Source organism: Myotis lucifugus, unplaced genomic scaffold, assembly GCF_000147115.1.
Source record: "Myotis lucifugus unplaced genomic scaffold, Myoluc2.0 scaffold_352, whole genome shotgun sequence".
Classification (NCBI taxonomy): Eukaryota; Metazoa; Chordata; class Mammalia; order Chiroptera; family Vespertilionidae; genus Myotis; species Myotis lucifugus.
The window spans coordinates 182,442-196,250 of record NW_005871400.1 but is presented as its reverse complement, the minus strand read 5'-3'; the positions used below and the strand labels follow the sequence as shown (position 1 = coordinate 196,250).

General features: G+C 42.0%; 1 protein-coding gene across 1 annotated transcript in view; it reads right to left on the bottom strand.

Annotated features, from left to right (window-relative positions):
* LOC102423522 (ATP-binding cassette sub-family A member 3-like) overlaps positions 1-13,809 on the bottom strand; it is a 254,535-nt gene that overhangs the window by 207,429 nt on the left and 33,297 nt on the right. The window contains exons 5-6 of the mRNA XM_023764831.1: positions 11,259-11,386; positions 9,444-9,591 (exon numbers count right to left, since the gene is read on the bottom strand). Of these exons, the coding sequence (XP_023620599.1) occupies positions 9,444-9,591; positions 11,259-11,386 (276 nt within the window). The remainder of the gene's footprint in view (positions 1-9,443; positions 9,592-11,258; positions 11,387-13,809) is intronic.

Here is a 13,809-nt window from a genome sequence, read left to right as displayed (position 1 = left end):
CTATGTAGGGAGACTAGGCAAACCGCCCTTGCCCCTTAAAGTACCATTAATCCCTACCATTGGGCTTAATTTTCCCCACGACTCGCAAGGATTTTTAGAAATCTGACTGAATATCTTACCACCTGTTTTAAATCCTTTGTCCTCCAGCAGGGTGGAGTTGTGGCCTTCCGGCCAGTCGGGGGGGCCACTTTGGGGCCACCCAGGCCAGTGGGGGGGGCATCTGGGGGCAACCAGCCCAGCAAGGGGGAGGGGTTTGGGCAACCAGGCCAGGAGAGGGGGGCAGTTGGGGGTAACCAGGCTGGCAGAGGGGGGCAGTTGGGGGCAACGAGGCTGGTGGGGGGCAGTTGGGGGTGACCTGGCAGGCAGGGGAGCAGTAAGGGACGACCAGGCCGGTTGGGGGGCAGTTAGGGGCAACCAGGCTGGTGGGGGGGGCAGTTTGGGCCAACCAGGCTGGCATGGGGGGGCAGTTGGGGGCAACCAGGCCAGCAGGGGGGGAAGTTTTGGTGATCAGGCTGGCAAGCAGAGGCGGTTAGGGGTGATCAGGCTGGCAGTGGAGGCAGTTAGGGGCAACCAGGCAGGCAGGCAGGTGAGCAGTTAGGAGCCAGTGGTCACAGATTATGAGAGGAGTGTCTGACTGCCAGTTTAGGTCAGATCCCTCGGATTGGGCCTAAACTGACAGTTGGACATCCCCCCAGGGGTCCCAGTTTGGAGAGGGTGCAGGCTGGGCTGAGGAGACCCCTTCCCCCCGTGCATGAATTTCGTGCACTGAGCCTCTAGTATAGATATAAAAGTCTAAGCGACCAAACAACCGAATGACTGGTGAACCGGGAGCTATGACTCGCACTGACCACCAGGGGGCAGGCGCATAACACAGGAGCTGCCCCCTGCTGGCCAGTGTGCTCCCACAGCCAACCTCCTGTGGTCCCTTCCCCGAGCCGGCCGGCCCCAATGGGCTCGATCGGGACTGGGCGAGATGGCACTGATCGACCCCGATCACCGGCCTGGATGAGGGACACCCACCCATTCTTTTTTTTTTTTTAGATTCTGAGAAATTTTAATGAAGGTAAACACTTTTGATACAAAATACTGTCCACTATGAGTTCTGTCTTGTATTCCTTGAAATTCTCTCCTTTTTAAAAAAAATTTTGTTTTATTGCTTAAAGTATTACAAAGAGTATTAAATATGTCTCCTTTTTTTTTTCCCCTTGACATTCCCCCGGCCTCCCCTACCCGCCAGTGTCTTGTGTCCATTGGTTATGCTTATATGCATGCATACAAGACCTTCGGTTGACCTCTTACCGCCCCCCCCCGCCCACCCTCCCAGGGCTTCCCACTGTAGTTTGACAGTCTGTTCAATGCTGCTCTGCCTCTGTATCTATTTTTGTTCATCAGTTTATAATGGTCTTTATTATCCATAAATGAGGGAGATCATGTGGGATTTTTCTTTCATTGACTGGGCTTATTTCACTTAGCATAATGCTCTCCAGGTTGCATCCATGCTGTTGCAATTGGAAAGAATTCCTTTCTTTTTTACTGCAGCATAGTATTCTATTGTGTAGATGTACCACAGTTTTCTAAGCCACTCATCTGCTGATGGGCACTTAGGCTGTTTCCAAATCTTAGCTATGGCAAATTGTGCTGCTATGAAAATAGGGATGCATATATCTTTTTGATTTGTGTTTCTGGTTTCTTGGGATATATTCCTAGAAGTGGGATCACTGGGTCAAATGGGAGTTCTATTTTTAAATTTTGAGGGAACTCCATACTGTCTTCCATAGTGGCTGTACCAGTCTGCATTCCCACCAGCAGTGCACGAGTGTTCCCTTTTCTCTGCATCCTCTCCAGCACTTGTCGTTTGTTGATTTGTTGAAGATAGCCATTCTGGCAGGTGTGAGATGGTACCGCATTGTTGTTTTGATTTGCATCTCTCCGATGATTAGTGACTTTGAGCATGTTTTCATATGTCTCTTGTCTAGTTTGTTGGAGTAGAGTTGTTCATAGTATTTTTTAACAATCCTTTGTATTTCTGTGGGGTCTGTTGTTATTTTGCCTCTATCATTTCTGATTTTTTTTATTGGGTCCTCTCTCTTTGCTTCTTGGTGAGCCTGGCTAGGGGTTCATCAATCTTGTTTATCCTCTCAAAGAACCAGCTCTTGGTTTCATTGATTTTCTGTATTGTTTTTTTGGTCTCTATGTCATTTATTTCTGCTCTAATCTTTATTATCTCCTTCCTTCTATTCACCTTGGGCTTTTCTTGTTGCTTTCTTTCTAATTCTTTGAGATGTAGAGTTAGATGTAGATTAGATGATTTTTTCTTGTTTTTTGAGATAGGCCTGTAGAGCTGTAAACTTCCCTCTCAGGACTGCTTTCATTGTGTCCCATAGGTTTTGGATTGTTGTGTTTTCATTGTCATTAGTTTCCAGGATGTTTTAAATTTCTTCTTTGATCTCATTGGTAACCCAATCAATATTTAATAACATGCTATTCAGCTTCCAAGTGTTTGGGGTTGTTTTTCTTGTAGTTTATTTCTAATATTATGCCCTTGTGGTCTGAGAAGATGCTTGGTATGATTTCAATCTTCTTGAATTTGCGGAGACTTTGCTTGTGACCAAATATGTAGTCTATTTTTAAAAGTGTCCCATGTGCACTTGAGAAGAACGTATATTCCGCGGCTTTGGGGTGAAGTGTTCTGAAGATGTCTATTAAGTCCATCTGATCTTGTGTGTCATTTAGGATTGCTGTTCCTTTGCTGACTTTTTGTCTAGAGGATTTATCCAGTGATGTCAGTGGTGTATTGAAGTCCCCTACTATGATTGTATTGTTGTCGATCTCTCCCTTGATATCTTCAAGGAATATTTTCATGTACTGGGGTGCTCCTGCATTGGGTGCATATATGTTTATCAGGGTTATGATCCCTTAATACTATGAAGTGACCTTCCTTATCTCTTGTTATGGCCTTCACTTTGAGGTCTAATTTGTCCAATATAAGTATTGCTACCCCAGCTTTTTTTTTTTCATTTCCATTTGCCTGAAAGATATTTTTCCATCCCTTCACTTTCAGTCTGTGTGAGTCCCTTTGTTCTGAGGTGGGTCTCTTGTAGACAGCAAATATATGGGTCATGTTTTTTTTAGTCATTCAGCCACTCAATGTCTTTTGATTGGAGCATTTAGTCCATTTACGTTTAAAGTTATTATTGAAAGGTACTTGTTTGTAGCCATTTCTAGTTTTTGTGCCTGTTTTCTTTCTTAGCTGTTTATTTCTTCTTTTTACACCAGACCCTTTAGCATTTCTTGCATTGCTGGCTTGGTGGTGATAAACTCCCTTAGCCATTTTTTGTCTGTGAAGCTTATTTCCCCTTCAATTTTGAATGATAGCCTTGCTGGATAGAGTATTCTTGGATTCAGTCCTTTGCTTTGCATCACTTTGTAAATTTCCGTCCATTGTTTTCTGGCCTGATGTTTTTCTGTTGAGAAATCATTTGATAATCTAATGGGAGATCCCTTGTATGTAACCCTGCGTCTCTCTCTTGCAGCCTTTAAGATTCTCTCTTTGTTCTGAACATTTGCCATGGTAATTATGATGTGTCTTGGTGTGGGTCTTTTCAGGGTTCATCTTGTTTGGGACTCTCTGTGCTTGTGTGACTTTTTTCTTCCCCACCTCAGGGAAGTTTTCTGACATTATTTCTTCAAATAGGTTTTCTAACCCTTGTTTCTCTTTCTGTTATTCTGGCACCCCTATTATTCATATGTTGCTTCGTTTCATGTTGTCCCATAGCTCCCTTAGGCTCTCCTCCTGTCTTTTAATTTTTTTCTCCATTTGCAGTACAGTTGGGGTGTGTTTTGCTTCCCTGTCTTCTAATTTGCTAATTTGGTCCTCCGCTTCTCCTAGTCTACTGTTGAAACTTTCCATGGTGTTTTTTATTGCAGCTGTATCACTCTTCATTTCTTCTTGATTCTTACATAAGTTATTGATTTTTTCATCCATTTCTTCTTGATTCTAACATAAATTGTTTATTTTTTCCTCCATCTGGTTTATGCACTCTAGGAATATTATTCCGAATTGTTTTTCTGAAATATGGCATGCCTCTGTTTCACTTAGCTGCTTTACTGGCAATTGCTCTTTTCTTTTCTTTGGGGTTTTCTTTGTTTACCCATTTTTGGTCTCACTGACTGATCTAGATGTTGAGTCGTGCAGGGGCTGCTCCTTGGGTGGCAGTGGTTCCTGGGGCTGCAGTTGCTCCTCAAGTGGTCATGGTAGTGGCTGCTCCTCAGTTGGCAGCGGCTCCTCTGGTTGGTGCTATTCTCAGCAGTGGTGTCTCCTCTGGCTGGTAGGTGAGGCTGCTCGCACAGCTGCTGTTCCTTGGACAGGGGTGGGCTGATCACGGGTCTGCTGCTCTTCAGGTGGGGGTGGGGTGAGCGTGGCTGCTGCTCCTTGGACAGCAGCAGGCTGTTCACGTGGCTTCTGCTCCTCGGATGAGCATGGTCTGCTCACGTGGCTGCTGCTCCTTGGATCGGAGCTGGCTGCATGCTGCTGTTGTTCCTGTGATGTGGGGGGCTGCTTGTGAGGCTACTGCTCCTTGGACATAGGCAGGTTGATTGCAAGTCTGTTGCTCCTTGGACAGGGGTGGGCTGTTCTCGCGGCTGCTGCTCTTCAGACAGGAGTGAGCTGCACGCGTGGTTGCTCCTCCTCAGACAGGGATGGGCCACTCACCTGGCTGCTGCTTGTCGGACAGGTGCAGGCTATGCGTGGCTCTGCTCCTCGGACCGGTGAGTGCTGTGCAGGGCTGCTGCTCCTTGGACGTGAGCGGTCTGCTTGTGTGGCTGCTGCTCCTCGGATCGGGATGGGCTGCTGCTGCTCCTCGAAAGGGGACGGGCTGCTCGCAGAACTGCTGTTCCTCAGATGGGGGTGGGCTGCTCACACAGCTGCTGTTCCTCAGATTGGGCAGGCTGTTCATGCAGCTGCTGCTGCTTGGATGAGGGCAAGTTGCTTGCACAGCTGCTGCTCCTCGGACTGGTGCAGGGTGCGGACTGTGCGCAGCTGTTGCTCCTCAGATGGGGGCGGGCTGCACAGGGCTCCCACTCCTCAGACATAGGCAGACTGCTCGTGTGGTTGCTGCTCCTCGGACTGGGGAGTGGGCCGCTCACACAGCTGCTGCTCCTTGGACAGGGCCAGGCCACATGAGGCTGCTGCTCTTAGGCCTGGGGCAGGCTGCTCGCGGGGCTGATGCTCCTTGGACAGGAATGTGCTGCTCACGTGTCTGCTGCTCACGTGGTTGCAGTGCCCTGGACAGCTGAGTCTCCTTCGCCAATTTGGGGTGGATGTTATTCGTTTCAGCTGCTCATTCTATTTGCTCCGGGACTAGCCTTGGAACGTGTCCGCCTATTCTGCCACCATCTTGTCTCCCTCCTACCACAGCTTTTTTTATCCATTCATCTACTGACGGGCACTTGGGCTGTTTCCAGATCTTAGCTATTGTAAATTGTGTTGCTATGAACATAGGGGTGCATACATTATTTCTGATTGGTGTTTCAGGTTTCTTAGGATATATTCCTAGAAGTGGGATTACTGGGTAAATGGCAGCTCCATTTAAAATTTTTTAGGAAACTCCATACTGTTTTCCATAATGGCTGCACCAGTCTGCATTCCCACCAGTAGTGCACTAGGGCTCACTTTTCTCCACATCCTCTCCAGCACTTTTTGTTTGTTGATTTGTTGATAGTAGCCATTCCGACAAGTGTTAGGTGATACCTCTTTGTCCTTTTAATTTGCATCTCCCTGTGATCAGTGACTTTGAGCATTTTTTTCTCTTCATCATCTGTATGTCTACTTTGAATAAGTTTCTATTTAGGTCCTTTGCCCATTTTTAATCTGATTGTTTGCCTTCCTTTTTTGAAGTTGTATGAGTTCCTTATATATTTTGAAGATTAAACCTTTATCCTATGTATCATTGCCAAATATGTTCCCCCATACAGTGGGCTCACTTTTCATTTTGTTGATGGTTTCTTTTGCTGTACAGAAGCTTTTTATGTTGATGTAGTCTCATTTGCTTATTTTCTCCTTAGTTTCCTTTGCCCTAGGAGATGTATCTGTAAACATATTGTTATGAGAGATGTCTGAGATTTTGCTGCCTATGGTATTTTCTAGAATTTTTGTGATTTCCTATCTTATATTAAAGTCTTTTATCCATTTTGAGCTTTTTTTTTTTTACGTATGGAGTAAGTTGGTGGTCTAGTTTCATTTTTTGCATATACCTGCCCAATTTTCCCAACACCATTTATTAGAGAGTGTCTTTACTCCATTGTATGCTCTTGCCTCCATTGTCAAATATTGAGTGTAATGGCTTGGCTTGATTTCTGGGTTCTCTGTTCTATTCCATTGATCTATATGTCTGTTCTTGTGCCAGTACCAGGCTGTTTTGAGCACAATGGCTTTGTAGTATAACTTAATACTGGGTATTGTGATCTCTCCAACTTTGTTCTTCTTTCTCAAGATTGCTGTAGCTATTTGGGATCATTTTTGGTTCTACATAAATTTTTGGAGAGTTTGTTCTAGATCTGTGAAATATGCTCTTGGTATTTTAATAGGGATTAGAATGAATCTATAGATTGCTTTGGGTAGTATGGACATTTTAATGATGTTGATTCTACCAATCCATGAACATGGTATATTCTTCTACTTGTTTATTTTTCCTCTATGTCTTTTTTCAACATCCTGTAGTTTTCTGAGTATAAGTCTTTTACCTCCTTGGTTAAGTTTATTCCTAAGTATCTTAATTTTTTTCATTGCAAAGATAAATGGCGTTATTTTTTAAATTTCTCTGAGAATTCATTATTGGTATATAAAAATGCCATTGATTTCTCGGTGTTAATTTTGTATGCTACTACATTGCCAAAATCATTTATTAAATCTAGTAGTATTTTAGTGTAGTCTTTAGGGATTTCTATGTAAATATCATGTCATCTGAGAATTGGCAGCATTCCTAATGTGTTTGATGAGTCTCCTTGTGTCTTTTGTGTGTTCTTCTAAAACTTATACGAGCATTCTGTTTGCATATATTTTAATTTATGTAAATGAAATTGAGTTATAAACTTTATAGATGCAGTTTTATGTTTTGAAGATTCTGCTATGCATACATCTAGTCCAGTCTTTCTAATTGGTTGTCCTGGTTGCCTTCTACTCCTGCCACTACAAACAACAATGTCAAGAATTTACTTATAAATCCATAAAATAATTTACTTATAAATGTTTTTATACTTAGAAACACATTTTTAATTTGGCTATTGCTATGGTCTGAATGTTTGTTTTCCCCTCCAAATTCATATTTTGAAACCCTAACCCGAAAGGTGATGATATTAGTAAGTGGGTTATTTAGGAGATACTTTAAGTGATGAATGGAAATCATGAATGGAATTAGTGCTCTGAAAATCAAGGCTGCAGAGAGATCCCTAGCCATTTCCACCATGTGAGGGAACAACAAAAAGGCACAGGCTATTGAAGCATAGTAATCCCTCCTTTGGAAAACTGTTGTTTGAAACTGCTGTTTGAACTACTCTGTTAATCTTAGTCTCTTATTCTGTAGGTCAACTCTGTTATTTATAGACTGTAAAATAACTTTGTTTTTTGCTTGAATAGAAAAGATAAACTTAATTGTCTGACCTTGCAAGCTAGCCATCTGACTGATACACTGATATTGATGGCAGGTGTCTGTATAGATATGATATGATACTCAAGATTACAGGTGTCTGTGTAGATATGATATGGTACTCAAAGTTACAAGTTGTCTGTATAGATATGACAGGTGTTTGATTAGATACGATAGGTACTCGAGGTTACAAGCTGTCTTACACAAAGAACTAGAAGGATATAAAAAGGAAATCATCCTTCCTGTGTTTGTTCAGAATTTGATAGAGGTAATCTGCTCTGAACCTGCGTGCAATAATGATGACTCCTAACTAATTGGCTCATTAGGTGTCTTGTCCAGCTCGCTGATTTGCGATACAACATTATGAACCAGGAAGGGAGCCATCACCACCACATGGCCATGCTGGTGCCTTCATCTCAGACTTCCCAGCCTCCAGAATCAGAAGAAACAATTTTCTGTTATTTATAAACTCCCCAGTTGTGGTACCGCTATTGCCAGACTGCTCCCCAGAATGGCCCTCCCTCCAGCAGTGCATTTGGGTTGCTATATCACATCCCTGGAAACTCTTATCATTATCCAGCTTTCTAAATCTTTCACCAGTCTAACCCTTATAAAGTAATACCTTAGGCCAAAGTTCATAATAAAGTAACGTAAGTTGAAAAAAACATGATTCCCCTTTAAATTTTATGACTGAAAAAATAATATTTAAAGTATTTTAAAGAAAATAATATTAAAAATATTTTAAAGAATAAAAAATAATATTAAAATATTTTTAAAGGAAATATTTCAAATAGGAATTATGCTAAATTGATTATAGCTTGTTTCTCTTCATGAATAATTTCCTAACAATAAATGTGCATTATTTTTGGTGAAAGCAAAGTTCTACATGGTGGTATGTGTAGTAAATTTTAAATTAACATAGCTATACTAAAAACTGTTAATCAACTATACACATTTCCAGGTACTGTGTCAGTACCTGGAAATGTGTATAGTAAGTCATTAAAATCAAAGTTTCATAAGTAAATCTGCATGAAAATATAAGGATATACAATGATAATGAACAGGAAAGGATAAAAATACATTGTTCCAATCTATAGGATTTTTCATGAGTTTTAGGACACTAAAATTTTTAAATTAAAAAAAAAAAAAAAACACCAGAATAGTAAGTTAAAAATAAATGATTTTCATTAAAAGTTGAAAATTGGCTCAGTGGATAGAGCGTCAGCCTGCGGACTGAAGGGTTACAGGTTTGATTCTGGTTAAGGGCACATGCCTGGGTTGTGAGCTCAATCCCCAGTAGGAGGTGTGCAAGAGGTAGCCAATCAATGATTCTCTCTCATCATTGATGTTTCTATCTCCCACGCTCCCTCTCCCTTCCTCTCTGAAATCAATAAAAAATATATATATATTTTAAAGTTGAAGAAATAGCCCTAGCCACTTTGACTCAGTGGAAAGAGCATGAGCCCGCAGACTGAAGGGTCCTGGGTTTGATTCAAATCAAGGGCACATACCCGGGTTGCAGACTTGATCCCTAGCCCCAGTCAGGGCATGTGCAGGAGGCAACCAGTCAATGTGTCTCTCTCACGTGGATGTTTCTCTTTCTCTCTTTCTCCCTGCTCCACCCTCCTCCCCTCCCTCTCTAAAAATCAATGGAAAAATATTCTCCAGTGAAGAGTAACAAAAAAAAAAGAAAAAAAGAAAAGAAAAGAAAAGAAGTTGAGAAAATATATGTACAAATAGGGATTGTTCTTACTGTAAAACTAGGATTATTCAAGTAAGTGTGGTTGACGATCTGCTCACCAGGACTCCCCCCGTTTGCCTCGGGTCCACTTCTGGGTCCTATCGAAGGAGACTTTGGAAAGAGAGTATCTGTTTCCCAGCTTCCAGGTCGGAAAAACCCCACATACTCGTTCCTCTGAGAACTACTAAAACGCAAATAATATTTTACCTACAAGGAGCAAATAGAAACAAACAATATCGATAAAAGCATAATGAAGCAGGAAGGAGAAACAAAAGGAAGTTAAAGTGCAGTTGGGAGAATGCGGCTGCGAGGCAGCCTCAGAGGCTGTGGCAGCGGGTGTGGAAGTCAGGAGGGGAGCGCAATCTGGCTGCAAGGCTACTGGGGGCTGTGGATGGATCTGCCCCAAATACACAGCTGCTTGCACACTAACAGGAAATACACCGAAAGGTTTTATTAATTGCTCTTCCCATTGTGTCAGCTAAGTGTCCTGTGAGGAAAAGCTTCCTCTCCTAGAGGTGATTGCTAACATCAGAATCCTGCCTGAGGATAGAAGAGTGTATTCAAATGTGAATGCAGGTGCTGCATTTTAATTGTTGAATGAAAGCTAGTACTCATTTAGGAGAACTGCATAAACTTCCATGTAGGGCACGATGCAATAGTTGAGCAGCAGGGTCAAGAGAGGAATCAGTAGGATCAGGAGGGGCAAGCAGAAGTCAGAAGTCAAGGTAAATATTCATACTTTCAGTTATCACGACAGAAGTTTTAGGCACTTATTACATATTGGAGGATTAAGGCAGAGACCCTGTTACTCAAGGAGCTCAAATTCTAGTAGAGGAAGATTATGTATATTTATGCTGTAGTAAAATCAGTGATAGAGATATGTATAGGAAATGTATGGAAGTACGAAGGAGGAAAGGAGTGGGTGTGGTTGGAAGAGACAGGGTCCAGTGAGTCATAGTAGCAATCTTAAGGGTAAGTCAGAGTAATCAGCCAAGTGAGAGGAGCAGGGTCAGGGAGGTACCCAAGGCATAAGGGGAAGTTTGAAACCGCACCGAGACACGGAGCAGGCTCTAGGCAAGCTGCTAAGCCCCCACCAGTATCAGCTTGCATGGAGTCAGGCAGGAGGAAAGTTGCAGTTATGAAGAGATGAGGGGGTGGGAGGACAGAATGAAAAGCTTCCCACAACCTACTTATACCCGGGGGCTTTTCTTACTTTCATTCCATTGTCAACCATCTGTGTCTTAAATGCACAATTATGGTTCCATGAACTCTTTATTTCTCTCAACACCAGAGACACCAAGTTCAAAGCACTGTCCTTGCCTCTCCTCCTGGGGGACTAGCACCAGAATCCTCTTCAGTGTCTACACATGTCCTGATTCTCAGTTAGCCTGGCTAAGCCTTAGCACCGTTTTCCAGGTTCAGAATTAGAAATGATGAGATTCATTCAAAAGAAAGAGGAATGTTTCCTGCTTGTGTTCTATGCTCCTGACCTCCAGCTGCACCTGCTCTGTCACCTGGTACCCTGCCCAGGAAATGTGCAGGGCTCACTGCCACCTGAGAGCTGGAGGCTGCTGCCGAGCCAGATACAACGGCAAAAGGGGCACCTCAGTGGTCATTGTTGCCTATGACTGCCTTATAAGTAGAAGGCCTGATAGGCAGTGAATTCAAATCTTTCCCCAGCAACATAAAGCCCTGGTGCATAAAGGCAGAGATGCTGACGTGAATAGATTTGGGTTTACATGCCTGCTCTGCTATGTATAAGCAGCATGATGTTGGGTAAATGACAGTCTCCCCGATTATAAAATACTTCCACTTCATTAAGTCCCTGGAAACTGGAAGTATAACCATAAAGTTTCTACATAAAACTTTCTTACCTTAAGTGGCAGAGGATCATGGCTATTTTTGAACTCATGGTCAAAAACAAAAGCAACCATCACTCTTTCAGAGTTATTCCCTTGCTTAACATAATCTTCAAAATCTCTTTCTGAAGGAAAGCCTTGAACTGTAAAGAGAGAAAACTCTAATATGTGAGTTGATCACTTAAAGGCACAATATCTGACAGTTCTTCCTATCTTTAAAATGGAAAACACTTTTGCCGAAACCGGTTTGGCTCAGTGGATAGAGCGTCGGCCTGCGGACTGAAAGGTCCCAGGTTCAATTCCGGTCAAGGGCATGTACCTGGGTTGCGGGCACATCCCCAGTGGAAGATGTGCAGGAGGCAGCGGAATGATGTTTCTAGCTCTCTATCTCTCTCCCTTCCTCTCTGCAAAAAATCAATAAAATATACTTAAAAAAAAAATAAAATAAAATGGAAAACACTTTACATGGATGAAAGGCTATGAAAATATTATAAATTTCAAACCACTATTGCTAAAACATTGGTATAATGAACTAATGCATATTTGGAGTGCATAAAATTTTTAGGAGTTGTAAAAGTTTTATCACAAGCTTGGAATACAATTCCTCATTATAATAACTGCACATTGAAGAAACTCTAAGAGGGTGTTTCACATTGTGTTTTGAAATTTCCACCTTAAAGAAAAATATAAACAAAATTTATCTATGCAATCTATTCTAAGTCCCATACCATTGTGATTTCTAATATATAAATAAAAAATAGAGGAATAAAACCACTTTATAGTTTTAATGTTTGCGGCAATTATTTATATTCTTTTTTATTAAATTTATTGAGGTAACACTAGTTAACAAAATCATACAGCTTTCAGGTGTACAATTCTACAACACATCATCTGTACACTGTATTGTGTGTTCACCACCCCAAGTCTCCGTCCATCACCATTTATCCTGCCTATGCCCTCCTCCACCTCCCCAGCCCCTCCTCCCCCTGGCAATCACCACATTGTTGTCCATGAGCTCTTTCTCTTTTTTGCCCAATTCCTCCACCCCCACCATCCAGCCCCCACACTGACAGCCGTCAGCTTGCTCTCTATGAGCCTGTCTCTATTTTGCTTGTTAGTTCAGTTTGTTCATTAGATTCCACATATGAGTGAGGTCATGTGGTGCTTGTCTTTCTCTGTCACTTATTTCACTTAGCATAGTGCTCTCCAGGTGCATCCATGCTATTGCAAAGGGTAAGATTTCCTTCTTTTATACAGCCAAGGAGTATTCCATGATGTAAATGTCTCACAGCTTTTTTTATCCTCTCATCTTCTGATGGGCACTTGGGCTATTTACAAATCTTGGCTATTGTAAATAATGCTGCTTTGAACACAGGGGTACATATATTCTTTCTGATTGGTGTTTCGGGTTTCTTAGGATATATTCCCCAAAGTAGACTCGCTGGATCATAAGGCAGTTCCATATTTAATTTTTTGAAGAAACTCCATACTGTTTTCTGCAGTGGCTGCACCAGCCTGCATTCCCACCAGCAGTGCACTAGGGTTGCCTTTTCTTCACGTCCTCACCAGCACTTATTTGTTGATTTGTTGATGATAGCCATTATGACAGGTGAGGTGATATCTCATCATGCTTTTAAATTTGCATCTCTCGGATGATTAGTGACATTGAGTCTCTTTTCATATGTCTATTGGCCATTTTGTATGTCCTCTTTGGAGAAATGTCTATTCAGGTCCTTTGCCTATTTTTTAATTAGTTTTTCTTGCTGCTCAGTTTTATAAGTTCTTCATAAATTTTGGATATTAACCCCTTATCAGATGTACCAGTGACTTGTTTTCAGCTAGTCTTCAGCAAGCTGGTTATTCAGGCTGATTGCTGTATAATTTTATCGTAATTCCAGTTTGGTCCTGGGAGGAAGTGAGTGTAGCTTCCACCTACTCAATCGCCATCTTGGATCCTTATTTGCCACAATTATGTTTCAATATTTGAGCTCATCCATCAAGGAATTTAGCCTAAATCAAGTTTAACATAATAGAAATTCTTTTAATGTGGCAACATTTGTAGTTCTAAGATATAATACTTAGGCCTTTAAATATCTGTATATAAGTTTGGGTACACTAAACATTTTCTTAGGAGTAAACATGGTTTTTTCTTAAATTATCTCAGATTTGGCCAGTAGGAGCCTGTAAGCATGTTTTTGTTATGAAGAGGATAACAAAGGCTTCAACAGCCCATAGGTGCATGTGAAGTTCCATGCATGTTTACTACTAAGATTTGAATGGCTTGATTGAAATCTAGCAAATACCCATGATCTGATTCACAAAAGCTTCTATACGCCCATCATCACTGATAGATCCTCCCTTCCCCCAACTGGTGGGCGGAGTATGACGTAACCTGCAGCCCGGAAATACCTGAGTACCTTATATGGACTATACATTGGACCACCAATCCACACCTGCCAAATACCCTAAGCCCTTGTCCTATATGGAACAATACAGTAAGCCACCAATCAGTGTGCGCTGAGTACACTAAGCCCCCACCCGTTCCCATTCCGCCCCTCAAAAGGCG